Raw genomic sequence first — 26538 nt, forward strand, 5'->3', positions numbered from 1 at the left:
ATATATTTCTTATTACAATTGAATGGAATGATTTAAATAAATCAATCTTTTAGTGTGTTTAATGTTCAATGAATTCTGAAATGTATGGCAATATTCAAGTGCACTTTAAGAGCACTTTCAGTTTAATTTGGTGAGTAATCTGAGGAAAAGCCTTACACCTTACATTGTGTGTCCTTGAGCAACAGAGCTGTTGTGGACACACATATTGTACAATAGAGTTCCCACAATACTGACATAATGATTTCCTTCCAAAGACAAAGGAAACCTGTCCTAGTAAAGGGCCCATGGAGCAGGTGTAAGCGACTCCGGTATCTTCCTCTAGGTTTTTGCTGTGAGAGTTCTGGCAGTTGACCAGCAAACCTTTCCTTCTTTCCATCAATTAGACCTTGTGAACATATTCAGTGTCAGAAACAAACTTTATGCCTCTTTGAATGCTGTCATCACCACTTTCTATTTAGAGAATGTCTCTTAACCCCACTTCGACCTACTTCAGCCTGTAACGGATGCACAGCGTTGCTGCCTTTGTCTGAGGCTGTGTGCTCGGTGTCACTAGTACAACATGTTGTGGCTGTGGAGGTCCAAAGGTCAATGAGACTGAACACAGGGAACAGGGAACGCTTCTGTTACACCCAGGGGAGCAATCACACGCATTCACGGTGAACAAAAAAATACGAGACAGCAAGCTAGGGACTAAATACAGCTGTCACTCTTCGAGGTACATGTTTCAGTAAGAGTAAATCATTTTTTAATGATTGCCTTTACATCAAATGAACATTCTCTGTCATAGAGATATTTAGCTGTTAGTAACTTGTCGTTAACGTGGCAAGACATGGCATAGCCTAATCGATTTGCACACAGCAGCATGTAGCCTATTTCCTCTATTATTGTTGTTGAGTCGTTTACTGTCCTATTAAAACTCTTCAGTTCAGTAGCTGTATTGATATGGCTTGTTGCCTAGAGTGAAGGTGAAATGGGTCTATTAAAAGTCCATCACTGGAATCAACCCAGCTCTGCCCAAGGTTGTTTTAGTCTGGACAGTTGACACATTTAGTCTGATGCCAGCTATAAGCTATTGTGACTATTCCAGCCCTTCTATGAGACTTTGACCACTGAATATGGGTCTGTCTAATGGTTATGGATGTTGTATGCACTTAGCAAGCATTTCTCAATATTCATTTTTACAATGATAGGCTGTTACATGACATACTGAAAGGCTATATATTACAACATATGAGTACAAATTATATTTATGTCTCATATATCATTCCAGCACAAGCTTTTCATTTTATGGATGATCTTTTATTATCCATTGGGAAACATTTCCTTTTCTCTCTGTCTCTCTGCATGCTTCTCATTGAGAAATGATTTTTAGGAATGGTGGTTGGTTTTCTTGTGATTTCCTACATGCAACCCCCAACTGGTGTTGTTACATTTCTGTGCTCCTCAACCACCAGCCACCCCAAGCAACACCATTGGTCCTCGCCTAGCAACAACATGATAATGTGGCATAATGTGACACCCCCTGATGTATGATGGGGAGCTAGGGCCCCGCCCCTGAAGCTGGTGTCTGCATCGCTAAAAGAAAAAGAGAAAAGGGATTTCACGCTCATATCGTTACATGGCTGGTGTCCGGAGAATAAACCTGTTATGTGTCTCTTGTGTGTGTGGGGACTGATGATTATTTTCTCTCTTTTCTACTCTTCCTCTCAAATACACATACGGTCACACACACACAAAAGCAAAGGCAGAAACAGCCAGGCATGCGCCGGTGAAGGACAGGGGCGCAAGCGCTCAGGTGTTGAAGCAAAGACAGAGAAAACAAAGATGGCCGTTCCCTTTTCCACGTTGCCATGTTTGACGTGAGCAGTGGACCTGAATGACATTGTAAATAACATGTTTCTGTACTTTCTCTCCCAGTCTGCTCTGGATATCATCCTCCTTTCTCTCCCTTCCTCCCTCTTTCTCTGTCTCTCTTTTCAACAAAGAGCCATTATGATTGGTGAAACAAAAGGTCCCCTGATCCCATTTCAGCCCCCATCAAAATGTCACTGGCCTCAGATGGCATAATGACCACTGTGTGGGGACAAAGAATCTCAGTTATTTTATCAGCACATTTGAAGAACTGGTATAGGGGGGGAAAGGAAACCAGCTTTCATTCATTTGTTTTCTCTCGACATAAGCATTAGTATGTCGGTGATTAGAACCTTTTCTCCTTTCTGTCTGATAATATATGACCCAATAAAAGTGATTGTTGTCATTCTTAAAAAGACACAGACAGTAGTTAGTATTCCAAAGCTATACAATCAGCCATCTTTTGTACAATAATAGAGTTATATTTAAAAAAAGTCTCAGCTCTTAATATGATTGGATAGGTCTTTTACTTCCTCCCCCTCCTACCACCGGGCGTGTGTGTGTGCGTGTGCGTGTGTGTGTGTGTGTGTGTGTGTGTGTGTGTGTGTGTGTGTGTGTGTGTGTGTGTGTGTGGTGTGTGTGGGACAGAAAATTACCATCAGGGGCATCCCACCTCCCCCTCCATCCCACCTCCCCCTCCATCCTCTACACTGTCTCCCCTATCCCATCTCTCACTTGGGCACTTCCAGCTAGTGGGTTGGGGGAAGTACACACACACTCACAGCCGTACACACACCCGCACTCTCCTTCACATTCCCCGTCCCTGCCTACCCCAGCTGGCTCCCTCACACTCCATTCGGACACTCACTCACACTCTCACTCTCTCTCACACACACACACACACACACACACACACACACAGAGATCCATGCGGAGCACCGACCCAGGTGCCACCATGGACCAGGAGGGGAACGTGACGAGGACAGCTAGAAACAGAGGGTGGTTACCGTAGTAACTGGATCTCTCCTCTTCACCTCTGTGCCTGGTGATGCTGTCTCTCTATCTGGCTTCTCTTCTCTCGCTTCTAGATACACTACCTCTACACTGATAGTGGATGACACAGAAACAGGAGGGGCTGGTTTCTCATCTTTTCACCCTAACTGAGAAGGGAACCTTATTCTCCGACACTCTCCTTGTCAGGACGGAACCCTACACTTTTTCCCTTTCCTTATCTTTTTCTCTGAGATCGTTGGCTTCCACTTCCCTGGGATTTCTAACGTTTTTATTCCGCCATGGCTCACGCAGCCTCCGCATTGAAGAAGAACCGGGACGTGGATGTCAATGCTATCGAGGATGAGAAAGAAAAGAAAAGGAGAATTAAGAAACTTGCGTCCCGGGAACAAAAGAGAAAGGTACTATCCCTGGAGCGAGACTCCCGGCTCAGCCACATCCCCATTGTGTTTATATGGGCAGCACACACACACACACACACACATGCAGCATGTGTGTGTTTGAGTGTGTGCTCGAGTGAGTGTAACCTTGTTGAATTTCACCTGTTAGTAAAGTATCTGCCTAGGCCTTCGTGGTGCGCAGTGATGAGGTCACACTTGGAATTTCTAACAGCATTGTCTGATTTACAGCATAAGCACGAGGCTCCCCCAAATACTACAACATCCCCACCATGCCTTACTCCAAAATCAGCATCTCTTAGTGTGCTGATTCAAAAAACCTTGATCTTACAGCTTTTAGAGTGGACAGGGGTATTCTACTGATTCAAACTATTCCAGGTTCCTTAGTGATTGAAATAGTTCTGTACTGTTCTTGGCATGTGGTTGTGTTGTTGTCCAGTTGAGAGCACCTGTGTAAGGCTGGATGGCTGCACAGGCGTCCATGTATAATGCATATTGATGTCATTTATTGATGACAAAGCGTTTCACATGATGGAGGAGGATACACGTGTTTTAATGCTTGTTATTTTACCTGCTGTATGCACATCACTGTGGTGTTGCTGGACAAAGAGCTCGAGTTCATAAATAGCGAGAACCCGTCGTGGGTAAAGCATCCACTGCTTGATGTTGACTGGATGCAATTATTTCACCCATGAGATCTATTCAATAAGGCTGACATTTATTGTCAATGGTCTGTCGGTTTTAATTATGGCCCATAGATAATGTTATTGGACCCCAGGATAAACAATGTTTTTTGTTGTTTTTTACAGTTCTGAAAATATTATTTATTTAACATAAACCTTTTAGGTGACTGACTGAACTTCTTTAATTGTGTACATTATCTTTGTGTACATTATCTTTGTGTACATAATCTTTGCGCGTGTGTTTGAGAGTGTGTTTGTTCCTGATGTCCGTGGGAGACATTATTATCGTTATTATAAAGACTCATATTTCATGTGAGGCTGACGGAGCTCTTCTTTATTTATTGATTGGTGCAAGTTTGGCAGGCTGCACTCTGATAATCAGTTCACCCTTTCACCCTTCGTCCTGTCCTCATGCCTCTTTCCCCCTCTTTCTCTCTGTGACTTTCTCTCTCTCTTTAACTCTCTCTCTTTCCTCTCAATGTCTTTTTCTCTTTCATATACACAAACAAATGCATAAAATGCATAACAAATGCAACACCTAATTTTCTGCTTTTGTTGATAAGCGGAAATGGAAATGTGTTTAATGCACACACACCACATGCCTAATAACAAACACACAGAACCCTCAAACATTTCCTTTTTCATTTTTTTTACGCTACTGCATTCGCCTAGTTGTTTTTTGCTTCAGAACATCCAGTCTTTCTATCCTGTTTTTATTCTACGTTATGGGATTGGCTGAGCTTAGACTGTGTTGTTTACAGTACTCCTGTCTGGTGGGCCTCCGATGGGAGAGAGAAAGAGAAGGATAGAGAGGGGAGAGATAAAAAGAGAAGGAGTGAGAGAGAAAGGAGTGAGAGAGGAGGAGAAAAATAAGTTGAGAGAGAGAGAGAGAGAAGTTGCTCACTGAGGAGCCTGCCTGCCTCTCTTATCAGCCTTCACTCAGTGTTGTAGGGGCCTAATGGAGTGGAGGTGTTGGTTGGATTGTTTTTGGCAGAGGAGACCACTAACCTTCCTCACCGCCAAAGGAGATGCTGTGCATGGGGGTATCGCAGCCTGCCAGTGAATGAGATACCTCCTACTGACACAGACACAGTGAGGGGGAACATGGTAGAGGTCAGGCAAATCAAGCCCAGACCGTATACTAGAAGCAAAGGAGGGGGAGGGAGGGGTCACTGTTACCACAGGTTTTCATACCCCCTTTACTTACAATGCTATTCTGATTTTATTTTATTTTATTTTATTAGGATCTCTTTTAGTCCCCATTTGGACTAATCTTCCAAGAGTCCTTAACATTAAAATGCAATTTATAATACAAACACACTTTCACATATAACACACTATTACAAACATACATAATACACTAGCATAATGACCCAATAAATACTCAATCTAAAAAAATATTGATTCTTCATCTACTATAGTCCCGCTATTATCTCAGAGATTCTCTTAGAGCTTGGTCATAGCAACAGTAGTAAGAAGAGACTCCTGTAGGGGTTAAAGAGGAAAAGGAGACATCCTTTAGGGATGATGGGAGGCACTCATCTTCCTCTTACCAGACTGAGCACGTGTAGCTCACAAAATGGGAGTCTCCCCCACCCTCCCTCTGTCTCTCTCTTCTCTGTCTACCTCTCTCTCTCTCTTTCTCTGTCTACCCCCTCTCTCTCTCTCTCTCTGTGTGTTTCTCTCTCTCTCTCTCTCTGTTTCTCTGTCTACCTCTCTCTCTCTCTGTGTATCTGTCTACCTCTCTCTCATTCTCTCATTCTCTCTTTCTCTGTCTACCTCTCTCTCTCTCGCTCTCTTTCTCTGTCTACCTCTCTCTCTCTCTCGCTCTCTTTCTCTGTCTACCTCTCTCTCCCCTGTCTGTCTACCTCTCTCTCCTCTGTCTGTCTACCTCTCTCTCTCTCTTTCTCCGTCTACCTCTCTCTCTCTTCTCTGCCTACCTCACTCTCTCTCTTTCTATGTCTACCTCTCTTTCTCTTCTCTGCCTACCTCACTCTCTCTCTTTCTCTGTCTACCTCTCTTTCTCTCCTTCTCTGTCTACCTCTCTTTCTCTCTTTCTCTCCTTCTCTCCTTCTCACCTTCTCTCTCTCTCTCTCTCTCTCTCTCTCTCTCTCTCTCTCTCTCTCTCTCTCTCTCTCTCTCTCTCTCTCTTATTCTCATTAATTTCCCTCTGTTTTGGGGCAAGCAAAACGAGCAGTCATTCCTCTGTCAGGGAGAACGAGCAGTCGTTCCTGTCTTTCCCTCCTCCCCATCCCCCCTACCCGTCCATAAAGATGGAGGTTAATGAATTCTGCACTCATGCATACCTAAGCTAATTGGATTGGCATTAGGAACACCACCCAGTATTACACAATTGTCACCAAGATGGCTGCCGGGAAGTGTGAGTTTAAAAATCCTGCCAAATGCCGGGTCGTAATTGTTACATAGCAGTGCTGCATGATTTAATCTACCTGATGGTAACATCACAGGTTTTGTTGTCAGGCCACATGTTGAAGTGATATGATGTAGGCTCTAGCACTTTCTTCTACTCAGAAACGTGAATTAAACGATAATTTTCATCCTAATCCGAAATTAATGATTGCTGTAAGAGGATTCAGATTCAGACTGATTTAGGAACAGTCCTCATCTAACACAAGAGATACAGTATGTGTAGAGAGAGAATGATCCTTCCTTAACCCGCTAAAGGATAATTGCTGTGTGTGTTGCGGCTGATCCAGGACCAGTCCCAGGGGTGCAGTTGCGACCTAGAGAAAGCACTCATCAGTCAAATGGGCAGGCCACTCATCAAACTAAATGCTAAACTGCTAAATTGAAACCCTCTGCCCAGCTTTGCTTTTCAGGAACATCTACGCTGCTAGTGTAGTTTAACAATCCTGGTTAAAAACGGAGTAAACACTTTATTTGATCTGATCATTGATTGCTTTTGTTAGGTTGCATTCAATACGCTGGCACCTACAAAGTCTTAAGCCATTGATTTCTGGCGAACAGTAGACTGTTACCCATAGTCCTCAACCCTTCAATCTACCGTATACTGCCCTATTCTGAATGGCTATCTATCTCACTGCAATAGATCCAGTCTCCAAGGGCCTATGAGATGCCATAATAGGGATTGTTGCAATTATCGATCGAGTGGCCCGGTCGTCTAAAGCCGTAACTGGAGACTACACAAGACTGCTATGTTTGTCCTACTACATGGGTTATGGTGTACCATAGTGGGTTATGGTGTACCATAGTGGGTTATGGTGTACCATAGTGGGTTATGGTGTACCATAGTGGGTTATGGTGTACCATAGAGATGACATAATAATAATATATCAGACGCTTTTGTCCAAAGCGACTTACAAATCGGCTGGGGCCACTACTTTTGCATATGGGTGGCCCCAGCGGGAATCGAACCCACGACGCTTGGCGTTGCAAGCGCCATGCTCTACCGACTGAGCCACACAGGACATGGGGTATGGTGTACCATAGTGGGTTATTGGTGTACCATAGTGGGTTATGGTGTACCATAGTGGGTTATGGTGTACCATAGTGGGTTATGGTATACCATACTATGGTATACCATAGTGGGTTATGGTATACCATAGTGGGTTATGGTGTAGCATAGTGGGTTATGGTGTACCATAGTGGGGTATGGTGTACGGTCCACCATAACCCATGTCATCTCTATGGTACACCATAACCCATGTAATCTCTATGGTACACCACAACCCATGTCATCTCTATGGTACACCATAACCCAATTCATCTCTATGGTACACCATAACCCATGTCATCTCTATGGTACACTAGAGATTGGAAGTGACTGGAAATTAATCTGGTGTAGTGGAATATAACACAGAGGATTCTACTGCAAAAATATTAGGCTCCAGTGTAGCTTTCATGTTATTGTCAAAATCCACCATGTTCTGGGTGTCATCTCAGAGCTGGACAGTGTGAGACAGAGAGAGAGAGATGTTAGGCCTTAAGGTCATTTGAAGGTGAGTGGCGTCCTCCTCTCTTCTCTCAGCTCAGTGGTAGTCCTGTAGTCTGTTGCTGCTCTTTCTCATAGAGGCTGTCTCTTTCTCCTAGGCTGTATTGAGCATTAGCCTAGATGCTTATGGTGTGTATAAACTCTGAGTCTCTCAGTTTGGTGTGTGGCGTAGCAGACTTTGATTGTACGAGAGCTTTAATGCCAAGATGTATCTTGTATTATTCTCTAGTAATTTATTAAGACATATCAGCATGCCATTTTCCCTCTTTGTCAAATTCACAGAGAATAGCATAGTCTTTTCATTCTTAGCCTACATAGCAACAGAATAGCATAGTATTTTCATTCTTAGCCTACATAGCAACAGAATAGCATAGTCTTTTCATTCTTAGCCTACATGGTAACAGCTACGTATTATTACATTATAAATGCAATATGTGCATTAGACATTCCACTTACTATAAACATTTAAGGACAGACAGTATGGTTAGAGCCTTTTAAGGAAATACCATTATAGCCTTTCCTTTGAAGCCATTGCTGCTCTACATACAATCCTGTAGGCGACTGTAGAACCAATCCTAAGGCATGAGATGATGTGTTTATAGAACTCAGAGAGAGCGAGAGACAGAGAGAGAAAGAGAAAAGAGGGAGAGGAGAGAAAGTTGGAGGGAGGCCTGGCTCCTATTATTTATGCTGTTTAATGAAGTGCTCAGGGTTGGGGATGACATGGGCAAGAAAGGAGGAGAGGAGAAAGGGGGGATGGTGGAGGAGAAGAGAAGGCAGGACAGGAGACGATCTGGAAAGGTGAAAAGGAGGGGAAAGAAGGAGAGGTAAGGACGGGTGCGGTAGTGAACTAAGGAGAGGAGAGAATGGGATAAAGGAAATATTAGAACTGACTAGAAATGGGTAGTGAAGAGCTAAAGGAAAGCATTAGGAATAGGCTGCTGAAGTGCCATAGGGATGCTGTGCATTTGAAGAGTTGAGCTCCCACCCCCACACAATACACACACACATTAATGCAGTGATGAGTCCCCATCTTTCATCAACAGTAGCTAAAAGCTAAAGCCCACCTCCTCCCCCACAGCCTGCCTGCGCCTTCCAGGACGGCCCCTCAAACCCCCCTTCTCCACTCGCCCCTCAAACGCCCCCAATAGGATTGCCCCCCATATGCACTCGCTCATACACACACACAAGTACAGTTAAACACGTCCACGCACACGCACACACACACACACACACACACACACACACACACACACACACACACACACACACACACACACACACACACACACACACACACACATACACACACCAGCCAGTTGGGGCCAACCACCAACCATAGCAGCAGGGGATTTGCACTGGAGTGTGTGTTGTACAGCCTCCCTTTCTTCCCCCTGCCCGGCATCGTCACACTCATTAATCCCCCGCTGTGTATCAAGGCCAGGCCTCCTCCATCAGGCTCTTAACCCCCCCGTCCCCCGTCCCTGTCCCCGTCTCCCCCAAGAACACACATAGCCTCGACCATGCTCCCCATTCCCCTCGCTCTCCAGCCAAACCCTTCCTCTCTATTGTGTGTAATGGAGAGTGTGTGTCTGTTATTGGCTTCTTAATCGATCTGTGTCATCCCACGAGGTGGAGGGAATAAATACAATATTTTTAACTAAACATCTCTACTAGAGCCATGCAAGATAATGACAAAAATCCCAAAGGATATGCACTTTTGTGTCACTTGAACAATGTTTAGATTCTAGGCCTATATTTTATTATTTCAACTTTTATTAAGACCGTGGTTCTACCACCCACTCTGGACATCCTTGGTCCCCAGAAATAGGCCTCTCTTTGTGGGCAGAGTCAGCCAGTCGGAGCCTAGCTCTGTGTCCCGACGGGCTGGAAATGGGCTGTGTTGTGTGCAGATCAATGACAATCACAGAGCAGACACTCCTCCGCGGTCAGCTCTCTCAGAGACACAGATTGATGATTAAAGACATAGATTGATGATTAGAGAAAAATGCATTCTGTCTCTCCAGCTACCCCCTTATTTACCCCCACGTGTTGGTGTCACACAACAGTCAGTATGTCCCACATAAATGGCATCCAGTGTTTCAGCATTTATTTGGTTAGTCTTTGTTCTATTTTAAACATGGAAAGCTTGTTTTTCTATTTGGTTCTGTGATCCTAGTTCTTCCTAGTACTTGACAGCTCTTAAAGTCCATCCATATAGATGTTTCCTTTTTTTTATATATTTGTACCACCTTGACAAATCATGTGAAATAGAGAGCTGGGTCCATTCTACCTGCTCCATATCTATGGTGCCTTGCTCTATACCAGACTGTCTGAATTGATTGGAGATTTTTGGACTATATGATTACCTGCTTTTGAATGTTCTGAGAGAATGAGTGGCATAGAGTGTGAATACTCTTTGTCTCAGACACAAACTGCTGTATCACTGCATGGACAAAAGCTTTGTTTTGTGTACAACAACCCCTCAGGAAAGGAATAATGTTTTCTCTTGGATGCAATTGAGCATTAAATGAACAGAGTCTTTGTTGTGGGGTAATTTGATTCTGCATGGAAATGTTAACATTTCTAGAATGTGTGTCACATGAGAGGACAGTGAAAGGAGGAGAAACAGAAAAGCAGTGGATAACACTGCCCACTAAACTATCTTGTGCTGTTCTGTGCTGCAGTGGCAATTTTAGCATGTATATCTTGGTGGGGCAAAAATAAATGGAATGCATGGAAGCAAAGCCACTACACAACACAACACTAAACAATTCATTAATTGCACTATAACGGTGACAAACTGTGCCCAAAAACTGTTAAGGCCTACATAAAGCTGTCCCAACAGCTGTCCCAACGTTAGTCAATATAACTATTTGTTCAGCACTTTTGAAATGTGCGCTGACAGAATTCAGAACATGGGCCGTTCTTACAGTGCTCTCCCTGTACACCAAGTTAGAACCGTAGTATAAATAAAGGGGGTATATAGACAGACAATGAAAGCTCTTACAATACTCGATGATTACATTCCTCTAAAACAGGTTATAGGCTACAGTAAAACAGTCAGAACAGTAGGCGAAATTAAGAAATAGACGTGGACTACTAACATCTTACTACACAACATACACTTAGTATTAGTTTCTTCGCTACAGTATACACATCTCCATGGCATATTACATCATTTATGAATCAGCATACAATACATTTTGGACTCACATTGTTTTGCTGAGGCTAACTTAAACAGAAAGGTGGCGTGGCTGTCCTCCGAGTTAACAGTTGTTTTGAGCGCGGCACAAAAAATGCTTCATTGACAGCATGGCCAATGTTGAATGTTTATCATTTTAAACTTGGAAAAAGAGCCCCTTAATCCCAGATTTGGGACAACACAGCCACTGTCACTGATTCCTTCAAAACCACTCGTTGAATTTGCGATTTCCAACTTGTTGTGCAATGTTTATGCCCAATGGCCAATGAGCACCGATACGTTTTGTCTATAATTTCTCTTCATTATTACTCTTCATATGACAAGAATTAAAAAGGATTTGCCAGTAGATTGTCGACTTGATTCATGATGATGACTGCTTCTCTAGCTTGCTAGCTAAGATTGTGAAAGTATGATGTTGACATGATCAGTCCAATCAAAGCAACTGTAGATATAACACGATTTGACGTCATTTTATCTGTGGCCAATGACCTTGAGCCTCCTTGAATGGGCACTTCTAAGGCAGCAGTATACATATACCAGGATCTCAGCGATCACTGCCTCATTGCCTGTATCTGCTACGGATCCGCAGTCAAACGACCACCCCTCATCACTGTCAAACGCTCCCTAAAACACTTCTGTGAGCAGGCCTTTCTAATCGACCTGGCCCGGGTATCCTGGAAGGACATTGACCTCATCCCGTCAGTTGAGGATGCCTGGTCATTCTTTAAAAGTAACTTCCTCGCCATTTTAGATAAGCATGCTCCGTTCAAAAAATGCAGAACTAAGAACAGATATAGCCCTTGGTTCACTCCAGACCTGACTGCCCTCGACCAGCACAAAAACATCCTGTGGCGGACTGCAATAGCATCGAATAGTCCCCGCGATATGCAACTGTTCAGGGAAGTCAGGAACCAATACACGCAGTCAGTCAGGAAAGCTAAGGCCAGCTTCTTCAGGCAGAAATTTGCATCCTGTAGCTCCAACTCCAAAAAGTTCTTGGACACTGTGAAGTCCATGGAGAACAAGAGCACCTCCTCCCAGCTGCCCACTGCACTGAGGCTAGGTAACACGGTCACCACCGATAAATGCATGATTATCAAAAACTTCAACAAGCATTTCTCAACCGCTGGCCATGCCTTCCGCCTGGCTACTCCAACCTTGGCCAACAGCTCCACCCCCCCGCCCCCTACTCGCCCAAGCCTCTCCAGGTTCTCCTTTACCCAAATCCAAATAGCAGATGTTCTGAAAGAGCTGCAAAACCTGGACCCGTACAAATCAGCTGGGCTTGACAATCTGGACCCTCTATTTCTGAAACTATCCGCCGCCATTGTCGCAACCCCTATCACCAGCCTGTTCAGCCTCTCTTTGCCATATCGTCTGAGATCCCCAAGGATTGGAAAGCTGCCGCAGTCATCCCCCTCTTCAAAGGGGGAGACACCCTGGACTCAAACTGTTACAGACCTATATCCATCCTGCCCTGCCTATCTAAGGTCTTCGAAAGCCAAGTCAACAAACAGGTCACTGACCATCTCGAATCCCACCGTACCTTCTCCGCTGTGCAATCTGGTTTCTGAGCCGGTCACGGGTGCACCTCAGCCACGCTCAATGTACTAAACGATATCATAACCGCCATCGATAAAAGACAGTACTGTGCAGCCGTCTTCATCGACCTTGCCAAGGCTTTCGACTCTGTCAATCACCATATTCTTATCGACAGACTCAGTAGCCTCGGCTTTTCTGATGACTGCCTTGCCTGGTTCACCAACTACTTTGCAGACAGAGTTCAGTGTGTCAAATCGGAGGGCATGCTGTCCGGTCCTCAATGATGTTGCTCTTGCTGCGGGCGATTCCCTGATCCACCTCTACGCAGATGACACCATTCTGTATACTTTCGGCCCGTCCTTGGACACTGTGCTATCTAACCTCCAAACGAGCTTCAATGCCATACAACACTCCTTCCGTGGCCTCCAACTGCTCTTAAACGCTAGTAAAACCAAATGCATGCTTTTCAACCATTCGCTGCCTGCACCCGCACGCCCGACTAGCATCACCACCCTGGATATAGTGATCACCACCCTGGATGGTCCGACCTTGAATATGTGGACATCTATAAGTACCTAGGTGTCTGGCTAGACTGTAAACTCTCCTTCCAGACTCATATCAAACATCTCCAATCGAAAATCAAATCTAGAGTCGGCTTTCTATTCCGCAACAAAGACTCCTTCAGTCACGCCGCCAAACTTACCCTAGTAAAACTGACTATCCTACCAATCCTCGACTTCGGCAATGTTATCTACAAAATAGCTTCCAACACTCTACTCAGCAAACTGGATGCAGTTTATCACAGTGCCTTCCGTTTTGTCACTAAAGCACCTTATACCACCCACCACTGCGACCTGTATGCTCTCGTCGGCTGGCCCTCGCTACATATTCGTCGCCAGACCCACTGGCTCCAGGTCATCTACAAGTCCATGCTAGGTAAAGCTCTGCCTTATCTCAGTTCACTGGTCACGATGTCAACACCCACCCGTAGCACGCGCTCCAGCAGGTGTATCTCACTGATCATCCCTAAAGCCAACACCTCATTCGGCCGCCTTTTGTTCCAGTTCTCTGCTGCCTGTGACTGGAACAAATTGCAAAAATCCCTGAAGTTGGAGACTTTATCTCCCTCACCAACTTCAAACATCTGCTATCTGAGCAGCTAACCGATCGCTGCAGCTGTACATAGTCTATCGGTAAATAGCCCACCCATTTTTACCTACCTCATCCCCATACTGTTTTTATTTATTTACTTTTCTGCTCTTTTGCACACCTATATCTCTACCTGTACATGATCATCTGATCATTTATCACTCCAGTGTTAATCTGCAAAATTGTAATTATTCACCTTCCTCCTCATGCCTTTTGCACACAATGTATATAGACTCTTTTTTTCTTCTTTTTTCTACTGTGTTATTGACTTGTTAATTGTTTACTCCATGTGTAACTCTGTGTTGTCTGTTCACACTGCTATGCTTTATCTTGGCCAGGTCGCAGTTGCAAATGAGAACTTGTTCTCAACTAGCCTACCTGGTTAAATAAAGGTGAAGAAATATATATATATATATATATATTAATTTAAAAAAGCAGCCGAAGGGCTAGAATTTTCATAGAATTACACTTGGCAGTGACATAAAGTCCCCATGAGTGACAGAACACTGAGCCATTCACGGCGCACCGCTCCGTATTTTCTGCTGGCCCGCCCCACCACCACAGAGAGCAAAGAGCTCGGCTGAAACACCTGCCTTTTGGAGCTGCCTTACTCAAGAAAAAAGAGATGCAGCTTTATTAACTCAATGATGTATATTCTTTTTCACATTGTTTGCAAACTGATGTGTGACATGTATTAATGCCTAAACAACATTATTTTGATAAGAAATGTGCGGGTCGCCACTGCTGTGCTGTAGTGCATTTGGCTATTGGCAGAGAGTAAAAGGTTTAGTATGGCTTCAAGGTGGGAATGGTATTACCATTGTTGTGTATAAATTATGCGTCCTTATGTCATATTTCCGCATAATGAGCCTGTTGTCACTGCAGTGTGTGATGCCTTATTACACACACACACACACACACACACACACACACACACACACGCACACGCACACGCACACGCACACGCACACGCACACGCACACACACACACACACACACACACAGTACAATGTATCATAGTACAATGCCCAGTGCCATTGAACACATTCACACAGAGTCCCAGCCCAGCTCCAGCCTCACCAGCTGTGTTGCATACTCACACGTGCTGGAACAGCATCAGCCAGAGACAGAGAAAGCAAAGCACTCATGCTTATTAATGTTTGATGCTGAATTATTTAATACAGGCACTTTCAAAACATGCTACTGAGCCTCTTGTCAACAGTCAGCGATTATTGTTTGATGGTGTTTAAGAGGTGCAGGTCACAGTCAGCAAAAAACACACTGAAATCGATGTAAGAAATTACTGTACAGAATTTTCTCTGGAAAGTAATGACAGTTATTGAGTATGTACATTTACTAAAAGGAGTGGTATAGGTTCAACTTTATTTAAATGTTTTATTACAGTCGTTCAAAACAAACTGCCTGTGTAGACTGGTTCTATGGTCTCGATAGGTTTGACGGATGTTTGGTTCCCTTGGCTGTACAATTACCAGAATTTATGTTTGTCTTTGAGTTCAATTGCCCTCTGAGGTCACTGGCCTGTGTTAGGAATCAATCAATGAGAGCAAGGGCAAGAGTGTGGAAAGAGGGAGAGGAGCATGAAGGAAAAGACTTGGCAAGAGAAAGGAGAGAAATGGAGAAACAGATAGTATAAGGAACAGAGAGGAAAGAGAGAGGATCAAATCAAATCAAAATGTATTGATCAGTCATATGTGTTTAGCAGATGTTATTGCTGGTGTAGCGAAATGCTTATGGAAATAATACATTAAAAAAACAAATCCTGCAACGTTTCCTAAGAGCTAGAAGCGAGGCAGCCCTCTCTGGCGGTACAAAAGGAGATGGATAAAAGGAGAGAAAAACAGGTTGAGACAAGGAGAAGGAGAAGGCGAAGGGAGAGAAATGAATAGTATACTGGTAGGCTATATTGAAATAAATGAGAGAGAAAGAGAGGAGAGGAGAGAGGGATGGGGGAGTGAGGGCCTTCCACACACACTGGAGAGTAGCTACAGTAGCCACACACACTGGAGAGATGAGAGTGAGTGGTCTCAGCAGAGATACTGATGATGATGAGGAGGAGGGAGACTCATTCCTCTCTGGACAGTACACCACAATATCTACTTGGCAAAACAGCTATTTCTTAATCCTGCTGCTACTCTACAATTCCACAAATACAGCAAAACATGTCCATCCACATCAAATCAAATCAAATGTATTTATATAGCCCTTCGTACATCAGCTGATATCTCAAAGTGCTGTACAGAAACCCAGCCTAAAACCCCAAACAGCAAGCAATGCAGGTGTAGAAGCACGGGGGCTAGGAAAAACTCCCTAGAAAGGCCAAAACCTAGGAAGAAACGTAGAGAGGAACCAGGCTATGTGGGGTGACCAGTCCTCTTCTGGCTGTGCCGGGTGGAGATTATAACAGTACATAACTCAGTAAAATGCACACTTGTCAATTCCTCATACAACAGGGCACTTTTGTTATGATCTTTGATTTCTATTATGATCATATACATGTAACTGCCAACATAAAGGAAACACTTGAGTAAATGAGGGATACAAAGTATATTGAAAGCAGGTGCTTCCAACCAGTTGTGATTTTCAGAGTTAATAAAGCAATTAAGATCCCTAATTTTTAGGGTCATGTATAAAAACGCCCAGTTGCCCATTACTTTGGCTACCATGGCAAGAAGAAGAGATCTCCGTGACTCTGAAAGAGGGGGCTAGATTGAGCATAGGGGGTTTAAAGGGTGTGTGTGTGTGCGTATGGGTGTGTCTCAGTCACCAGTTCTCAACCCAATTGAACTCTTATTGGAGATTCTGGAGCAGCGCCTGAGATGGTGTCACATCCCTCCAATAGAGTTCCAGACACTTGTAGAATCTATTCCAAGGTGCATTGAAGCTGTTCTGGTGACTCATGGTGGCCCAACGTCCTATGAAACGCTTTATTTTGGTGTTCCATTAATTTTGTTCAAACTGACACAGAAGAAATCCCTTACAAAAAAGATTGCAGTTTTGAAACTGCAGTAAAAGTGCAGTAACTACAGTCGAATGGGGCATTCAGGATGCAGCAATTGCAGAATAACTGCAGGGTACTGCAGTTGAACCTCATTTATACTGCACTCTGAGTGCAGTTCAGTGGAGGCTGCTGAGGGAAGTACGGCTCATAATAATGGCCAGAATGGATTCACTCCATTCCAGCCATTATACTCCATTCCAGCCATTATACTCCATTCCAGCCATTATACTGCATTCCAGCCATTATACTCCATTCAAGCCATTATACTCCATTCCAGCCATTGTTATGTTCTGCCCTCCCCTCAGCATCCTTACACTGCAAAATTACTGCAGTGAAAAATATTATGCATACTGCAGTTATACTGCACTCTAACTGCAATCTTTGTTTTGTAAGGGATGCAACATTATCCCTGTTAATAGTATGATTATTGCAGAGCACCCTGCCTCAGACTGTCTTGATGTTCATTTTTTTAGCTCACAAACTACATAACTTTGCTGTGGTGATTTATTTGATTCGTTCTTGTCTCTCACTGTTGTCTCACATGATCTATTCAGCTCTCCAGTGTCCTGCTCCCAGATATCAACCAAGTTCTGTTCACCAAGCATGGGCTGATTCACTCCCCTGAGAGGATAATCATCCTACTGCAGTTTTATCCAGCCCTGCTGTCTCTATTTAGATATTGGGACCACATATGCATTTGCCTTTTGCCTTTGTGGATTTTGTCTTACACAGTCTGGTGCATTTTAGAGTTGAAGATACACATGCTTGCTTGAGCATCTTTATTCATTATTGTCTCTCACTTTTGTCTCCCATGATCTATTCACCAAGTCCTGCAGTTTGAACTAGCCCTGCTGTCAATATTTTGACATTGAGACCACATGTGCATTTGCCTGTTGTCTTTTCTGTGTTGGTTTTGTCTTGCACATTCTAGTGAATTCTAGAGTTTGAGAACATCAACTACAGATACACATGCTTGTTTGAGCATTTTGAAGACTCAATTCAATGTAGAATTAATTTGACAGGTGACAAACATATTATTTGACTATTGTAACATGCAGTGGTGATAATTCTATTGTCCCCGTCAGGAGCCAAGGCTTTTGCCATAGATGGAGTTCTTGTCTATGGACCATACAAACTGTATATTGTAATCTGCAAAGGCACTTGTATCTCTCTACATCAGTCAGCTACATTGGTGACCAGGGTGGGATCCTTTTGTTACGCCTATGGGGCCTGGGCACACAAATGCTCCTAGAGAGAAGGGGGAACATTGAAGCATGCGTTGATGACAGTTTTACCGTCTCCATCAGAGGCCCAGTGTCAAGGTATGCGTGAAGGGCTCTAGGAAGTCAGGTGCAGGAGAGCAGATATTTGGTAGCAAAATGGAGCCTTTCATCTGGCGAACCAACAGCACATGGCACAAACTAACACGAAATACAAATACGGGTTGAACATAACCCAGCGCAAGCAGCCTAACGTGCGCATACAAGAAAACAGATAAACAATACCACACAAAGACATGGGGGAAACAAAGGGTTAAATACACAACACATAATGAGGGAAATGAGAACCAGGTGTGTGGGAAAACGAGACAAAACAAATGGAAAATGAAAAATGGATCAGCGATGGCTAGAAGACCGTCGACATCGACCTCTGAACACCGCCCAAACAAGGAGAGGCATCGACTTCAGCAGAAGTCGTGACACCCATGCTTTTGCCATAGATGGTATACATTTAATTTCTGAACTGAAACATAGTAAAATTATGCCCACAACAGCACTTGATATACATTAATTGGTAGGTTACACCATACCCAGCTAGCAATGAGAAATCGGCCCAGAAGCGGCCCTCTTCAGGGGGGCCAGAATTTATTGAATCGGCCCGGAATCGTGTGTCGGACTCAGCCTGGAATCAAAATGACTGTCTGCCCAGAATCGGTCCAAGTACATCGGGCTGTTTCCGTCTACCAGAAGTCAGCCGACATTGTCGGCATCTTACCAGAATCCCCGCAGAAGCGGCCATATGCAAATTTAAATAAAGGTATAAAAAATTACCCGACTTGGTAATTTTAAATATTAATATAATTTATTTCATGCATAGAAATGATACCCATCCACAAAAAAATATTGAATGTTATTTATGAAAAATGTACCCCCTTTTTGTCATATAGTCTTGTCCCATCGCTGCCCCTCCCGTAAGGCCTCTGGAGAGGCGAAGGTCGAGAGCTATGTGTCCTCCGAAACACAACCCCGCACAGCCGCACTGCTTCTTGACACAATGCACGCCTAACCCGGAAGCCAGCCGTACACCTGGTGACCGTGTCTGCGTGCATGCACCTGGCCCGCCACAGGAGTCACTACAGCGCGATGGGACAAGGACATCCCAGCGGCCAAACCCTCCCCTAACCCGGACGACGCTGGGCCAATTGTCCGTCGCCTCATGGGTCTCTCGGTCGCGACCGGCACAGTTATCAAACCAGCATCTGTAGCAATGAAGTTTTTACAGCGAAGCACGGTCTTAGACAGCTGCACCACTCGGGAGGCACCATCCATAAAGTTTTGAATGCTTATCAATTGCCTTGCAGAAAGTAACAAAATACTAAAATACTACTTAAACAAGAATTTAATTTAAATGTTAATTACATTTTTTGATCACAGAAACAATGAGAAAATATGGGAAAATAAATAAATAATGAAATGTTCATTATATATAGCAGCCTGTGTAATCATCTGCCAGAGAGTAGCCCCAATCAGCCCGAGCCCCAAGTAATACATTTGGGCCAGAAAACTCACACCGGAATCGGCCCCTAGCTCCAAGTAATACATTTGGGCCAGATAACTCACACTGGAATCGGTCCGAGCTCCAAGTAATACATTTGGGCCAGATGACTCACACCGGAATCGGTCCGAGCTCAATCCCTGCATCCTGGCCCTAAGTAATACTGCTGAAGGCGGCCCAGACTCGGGTCACATGATGTCGGCCAAGTTTGACTCTCAGCCGAGTGCCCCGACTCTCAGCCGGAATCGGCCCAGATCCACTGTGCTAGCTGGGTATTTAGATCCTTCAAACACTGGTTGGGCCAGAAAAAGACAACTTTTGGTATTTGTCTACATACTTAATAAATGGTGAAACACTATTTATGATGGTGTTCTTTGTTGTAATGTACAGTTGAAGTTGGAAGTTTACATACACCTCAGCCAAATACATTTAAACTCAGTTTTTCACAATTCCTGACATTTAATCCTAGTAAAAAATGCCCTGTCTTAGGTCAGTTACGATCACCACTTTATTTTTAGAATGTGAAATGTCACAATAATAGTAGAGATAATGATTTATTTCAGCTTTTATTTATTTCATCACATTCCCAGTGGGTCAGAAGTTTACATACACTCAATTAGTATTTGGTAGCATTGCTGTTAAATTGTTTAACTTGGGTCAAACGTTTTGGGTAGCCTTCCACAACCTTCCCACAATAAGTTGGGTCAATTTTGGCCCATTCTTCCTGGCAGAGCTGGTATAACTGAGGCAGGTTTGTAGGCCTCCTTCTTCACACACCTTTTTTCAGTTCTGCCCACAAATATTCTATAGGATTGAGGTCAGGGCTTTCTGATGGCCACTCCAATACCTTGACTTTGTTGTCCTTAAGCCATTTTGCCACAACTTTGGAAGTATGCTTGGAGGCATTGTCCATTTGAAAGACCCATTTGTGACCAAGCTTTAACTTTCTGACTGATGTCTTGATGTTGCTTCAATATATCCACATAATTTTATTCCGTCATGATGCCATCTATTTTGTGAAATGCACCAGTCCCTCCTGCAGCAAAGCACCAACACAACATGATGCTGTCACCCACGTGCTTTGCGGTTGGGATGGTGCTCTTCGGCTTGCAAGCCTCCCCCTTTTTCCTCCAAACATAACGATGGTCATTATGACCAAACAGTTCTATTTTTGTTTCATCAGACCAGAGGACATTTCTCTCAAAATTAGGATCTTTGTCCCCATGCGCAGTTTCAAACCGTAGTCTGGCTTTTTATGGCGGTTTTGGAGCAGTGGCTTCTTCCTTGCTGAGTGGCCTTTCAGGTTATGTCGATATAGGACTTGTTTTACTGTGGATGTAGATACTTTTGTACCTGTTGCCTCCAACATCTTCACAAGATCCTTTGCTGTTGTTCTGGGATTGATTTGCACTTTTTGCACCAGAGTGCGTTTAACTCCTTCCTGAGCGGTATGAGGGCTGCATGGTCCCATGGTGTTTGTACTTGCGTACTATGTTTTGTACAGATGAATGTGGTACCTTCAGGCATTTGGAAAATGCTCCCAAGGATGAACCAGACTTGTGGAGGTCTACTATTCTTTTCTGAGGTCTTGGCTGATTTCTTTTGATTTTCCCATGATGACATGCAAAGAGGCACTGAGTTTGAAGGTAGGCCTTGAAATACATCCACAGGTACACTTCCAATTGACTCAAATTATGTCAATTAGCCTATTAGAAGCTTCTAAAGACATGACATAATTTTCTGGAATTTCCCAATTTGTTTAAAAGCACAATCAACTTAGTGTATGTAAACTTCAGGAATTGTGATATAATGAATTATAAGTGAAATAATCTGTCTGTAAACAATTGCTGGAAAAATTATCATGCACAAAGTAGATGTCCTAACCGACTTGTCAAAACTATACTTTGTTAACAAGAAATGTGTGGAATGTTTGAAAACGAGTTTAATGACTCCAACCTAAGTGTATGTAAACTTCCGGCTTCAGCTGTATATGCATGAAACATACATTATGGAAAACATGTCTCACACTCAGTTATAGTTAGTAGAATAATGCATGGATTTGCAAGATTTAACACCGTCAACTTTTAAAAGGGTAGTAGGAGAGTGAATAATTTAAACCACCTAAATATACTTGCATTCACAGGACATTTAGTATTTGAAACTCAAACGTTCATTTCCCAACTACTTTTACTATAAATCTACAGGCTCTTTATCTCATAGCATTATATTCCAGTGCGTCCAACATTATGCATGCCCACCATGGTATTGGGCAGCTGCTATTTGAGAATTCACCTGGTTTAGAAATCAAACTCTGACTGATCATCTTATTGCAGAGCACATTGTACAGCTGTTTTTGAAAATTGTATTGCAAGGTATCCTATATGTGCTGGCTATGGCATAGATGGGTTAGTCGTTTAGCAACAAAACTGACGTGTACGCAACTAGGGGGGAAAACAGACGGGGTTGGCTTAGATTGTTGACAACATCTAAACTATATTTTGTCTTCAATGTTTATTGAAAACATACATTTGCACAATGTGCACTTGTTGTCTCTCAAATACATTGTTACAGTTGTTGGTTAGCTAGCTAGCAAATATGATCCATATTAGCATCGACATTATTTCCCACATGGCAACTACTTGTTATTCTATTGTATTATTGATTCCATGTGTATTCCATGTGTAACTCTGTTTTGTTGTTTGTGTCATACTGCTTTGCTTTATCTTGGCCATGTCGCAGTTGTAAATGAGAACTTGTTCTCAACTAGCCTACCTGGTTAAATAAAGGTGAAATAAAAAATTACAATTGTTGCTAGCAATCTGGCCACCCAGAATCACAACAACACAGAGACTTCTGCCCTATTGAATCATGCATTGTTTTCATGATGTTGTCAGCTAACCGGTCTAAATGTGTTGGCTGATATGCATATGCAGCTGTCGTTTGTAAACCTCCAATCTAGCATACATGACACACAAACACACGTCTTTCTATGTACATGCTTTTATTTGGGTTTACATGTAAATGACATGTAAATTCTATGGTTGAATGTTTCCTTAAGCGTGCAAGTAGTTACTTGAAATGAGACAATCATGCCAAAATATGACTCAAAATTGAATCCACTGACAGAGAGATAGCTAATGAAATGCTATCTTCCTGAGCTTGCACATTGACATTTACAGTGTTAGTTATGCTAGTCTACTCTAACACTGGCTAGCTTTCAATAAATTGGTTGAATGGTCAACAGAGTTACCTCTTCATACGATCAAAACCATTCATATTACATACTGCATATTTCAAGTGTAATATATTTCTCTTATTTCAGTCTTTGGGAGTTAACTTTAGTTCCTCTTAACACACAACAGACCACGACTTCGTGGTAGGCTGCTGTGTTAACATCTTAGATGGAAGCAGGTCGCTCTAACTTTTGACACCTCAATCTCCTCCACCCTTACATGGCACTCCATCATGATTCCCCACCACAACTGCAACACCGTCATATTTCTGCACACAATGGAAACATGGCCAAATCCTTTAAAGTTCTTACACTACAGTGCTTTGGGGACAGAATTGGCCTATTGTGCTATTTTCTTTTTGTTTTGTGTTGTTTATAACTTATTTTTTTACTTATTTTGTACATAATGTTGCTGCTACCTTCTCTTATGACCGAAAATAACTTCTGGACATCAGAACTAGATTTACTCACCACGAACTGGAAGAAGCTTTTTCCTTTAATAAGTCCAACGAGAAAGATATACTGATCTCCCGGGAACGGGCCCAGATCCCCATCATTTGCATGAAGAAAAGGAGGGAGAGAGGATGCAGATCAGACTGCCTTTTGAGAATCCGTAGCTGAGCGAGTAATCTCCCAATGCCATCAATTCTACTTGCTAACATGCAATCATTGGGAAATAACATGGATTATGGTTATCCTACTAATGGGATATTAAGAACTGTAATATCTTATGATGACACGGATAATATAGAGCTGGTAAGACGAGAGGTGTGTGTGTCTTTTTGTCAATAACAGCTGGTGCGCGGTGTCTAATATTAAAGAGGTCTCGAGCTATTGCTCACCTGAGGTAGAGTACCTTATGATAAGCTGCAGACTACACTATCTACCAAGAGAGTTCTCATCTATATTATTTGTAGCTGTCTATTTACCACCACAGACCGATGCTGGCACTAAGACCGCACTCAACAAACTCTATAAGGCCATAAGAAAACAAGAAAATGCTCATCCAGAAGCGCTGCTCCTAGTGGCTGGGGACTTTAATGCAGGCGAACTTAAATCAGTTTTAACACATTTTTACCAGCATGTCACATGTGCAACCAGAGGAAAAGAAACTCTAGACCACCTTTACGCCACACAAAGAGATGCATACAAAGCTCTCCCCCGCCCTCCATTTGGCAAATCCGACCATAATTCTATCCTCCTGATTCCTGCTTACAAGCAAACACTAAAGCAGGAAGTACCAGTGACTCGCTCAATACCGAAGTGGGCAGATGATGTGGATACTACAGGACTGTATTGCTAGCACAAACTGGAATATGTTCCGGGATTCATTCAATGGCATTGAGGAGTATACCACCTCGGTCATCGGCTTCATCAATAAGTGCATCGACGACATCGCCCCCGCAGTGACCACATTACATATCCCAACCAGGATTACAGGAAACATCTGCATCGAGCTAAAGGCTAGAGCTGCCACTTTCAAGGAGCGGGACACTAATGTAGACCCCTATAAGAAATCCTGCTATGCCCTGAGACGAGCCATCAAAAAAGCAATGTGTCAATACAGGATTAAGATTGAATTCTACTACACCTGCTCTGACGCTCGTCGGATGTGGCAGGGCTTGAATATGATTACGGAGTACTAAGGGAAAACCAGACGTGAGCTGCCCAGTGATGCAAGCCTACCAGATGAGCTAAATGCCTTTTATGCTCACTTAGAGGCAAGCAACACTGAAGCATGCATGAGAGCACTAGCTGTTCTGGATGACTGTGTGATAATGCTCGCGGTAGCCATTGTGAGCAAGGTCAACATTCACAAAGCTGTGGGGTCAGATGGATTGCCAAGACGTGTACTCAAAGCATGAGAGGACCAACTGTCAAGTGTCTTCACTGACATTTTCAACCTCTCCCTGACTGAATCTGTAATACCTACATGTTTCAAGCAGACCACCATAGCCCCTGTGCCCAAGGAAAGGAAAGGTAACCTGCCTAAATGATTACTTACAATTACTTATGTCGGTAGCGATGAAGTGCTTTGAAAGGCTGGTCATGGCTCACATCAACAGCATCCTTCCGAATACCCTAGACCCTCTCAAATTCACATTCCGCCCCAACAGATCCACAGATGACGCAATCTTAATCACACTACACACTGAGCTAAGCTAAGGACCCTGGGACAAAACACCTCCCTCAGCAACTGGATCCTGGACTTCCTGAAGGGACACCCCCAGGTGGTAAGGGTAGGCAACAACACTTCTGCCAAGCTGATCCTCATCACTGGGGCCCCTCAGGTGTGTGTACTTAGTCCCCTCCTGTACTGTTCACCCACATTAAGTTTGCTGATGGACACAACAGTGGTATGCCTGATCACTGACAACAATGAGAGCCTATAGGGAAGGGGTCAGGGAACTGGCAGTGTGGTGCCAGGACAACAACCTCTCCCTCAACGTGAGCAAGACAGCTGATCGTGGACTGCAAGAAAAAGCAGGCCAAACAGTCCCCCGTTAACATCAACGGGGCTGTAGTGGAGCGGGTCGAGAGTTTCAAGTTCCTTGGTGTCCACATCACCAAAGAACTAACATGGTCCAAGCACACCAAGACAGTTGTGAAGAGGGCACGACAAATCTTTTTCCCCTCAGGGGACTGAAAATATTTGGCATGGGTCCCCAGATCCTCAAAACGTTTTACAGATGCATCATTGAGAGCATACTGACCGGTTACATCACAGTCTGGTATGGCAACTGCTCGGCATCTGACCGTAAGGATCTACAGAGGGTAATGCGAATGGTACATCACTAGGGCCAAGCTTCCTGCAATCCAGGACCTATATAATAGGCGGTGTCAGAGGAATGTCCATAAAATTGCCAGAGACTTCAGTCACCCAAGTCATAGACTGTTTTCTCTGCTGTGGCACAGCAAGCGGCATCGGAGCGCCTAGTCTAGGACCAAAATGCTCCTCAACAGCTTCTACCCCAAGCCATAAGACCGTTGAACAATTCATCAAATGGCCACTGGACTATTACATTGACCCCCCTGCCCCCATTTGTTTTGTACACTGCTGCTGCTCGCTGTTTATTATCTATGCATAGTCACTTCACCTACATGTACAAATTAACTCTAACCTGTACGCCCGCACACTGACTCGGTACCGGTACCCCCTGTATATAGCCTCGTTATTGTTATGTTATTGTGTTACTTTTTCAATTTTTTTACTTTCGTTTTTATTTGGTAAATATTTTCTTAACTCTTCTTGAACTGCATTGTTTGTTAAGGGCTTGTTAATAAGCATTTCACGCTAAGGTCTACACTTGTTGTATTCGGCGCATGGGATAAATAAAGTTTGACTTGATAGACATGTGTAGATAGGTGCTCTTTATCAAATAACAACAGGACCAACAGACCAACAGACCCAGCAGGTCAGACACCGGGCACCAATCACACATCAGGTATTCAACCTGAACATCAGTCATCTCCCCTGAGATGATTCCTTTGACGGATGCTCTTTGAAGTTCAAAGCACGAAACTTCTGTTAACTGGATTCTTTTGAGGCCCACTGCAATCGTCCTCTGTTCTTCAGAAATATAATTCATCAAAATAAGACCACTCCACTTTTCTCAGTGCATACTTATAGTACTAGTCAAAAGTTTGGACACACCTACTCATTCCAGGGGTTTTCTTTATTTTTACAATTTTCTAAATG

General features: G+C 43.5%; 1 protein-coding gene across 20 annotated transcripts in view; it reads left to right on the forward strand.

Moving 5' to 3' along the window:
* Positions 1-2703: 2703 nt before the first annotated feature.
* LOC135512283 (ankyrin-3-like) overlaps positions 2704-26538 on the forward strand; it is a 153502-nt gene continuing 129667 nt past the window's right edge. For 4 of the 20 annotated variants that reach the window (XM_064934130.1, XM_064934131.1, XM_064934133.1 and 1 more), the window contains exon 1: positions 2710-3263. In XM_064934130.1, coding sequence (XP_064790202.1) covers positions 3144-3263 — 120 coding nt within the window. In that variant the 5' untranslated portion in view covers positions 2710-3143. Of the gene's footprint in view, positions 3264-26538 lie in introns of all 20 variants that reach the window. The other 16 variants (XM_064934138.1, XM_064934135.1, XM_064934137.1 and 13 more) reach the window with 9 other exon arrangements.

This window comes from Oncorhynchus masou, chromosome 24 (genome assembly GCF_036934945.1).
Source record: "Oncorhynchus masou masou isolate Uvic2021 chromosome 24, UVic_Omas_1.1, whole genome shotgun sequence".
NCBI classification, from domain to species: Eukaryota; Metazoa; Chordata; class Actinopteri; order Salmoniformes; family Salmonidae; genus Oncorhynchus; species Oncorhynchus masou.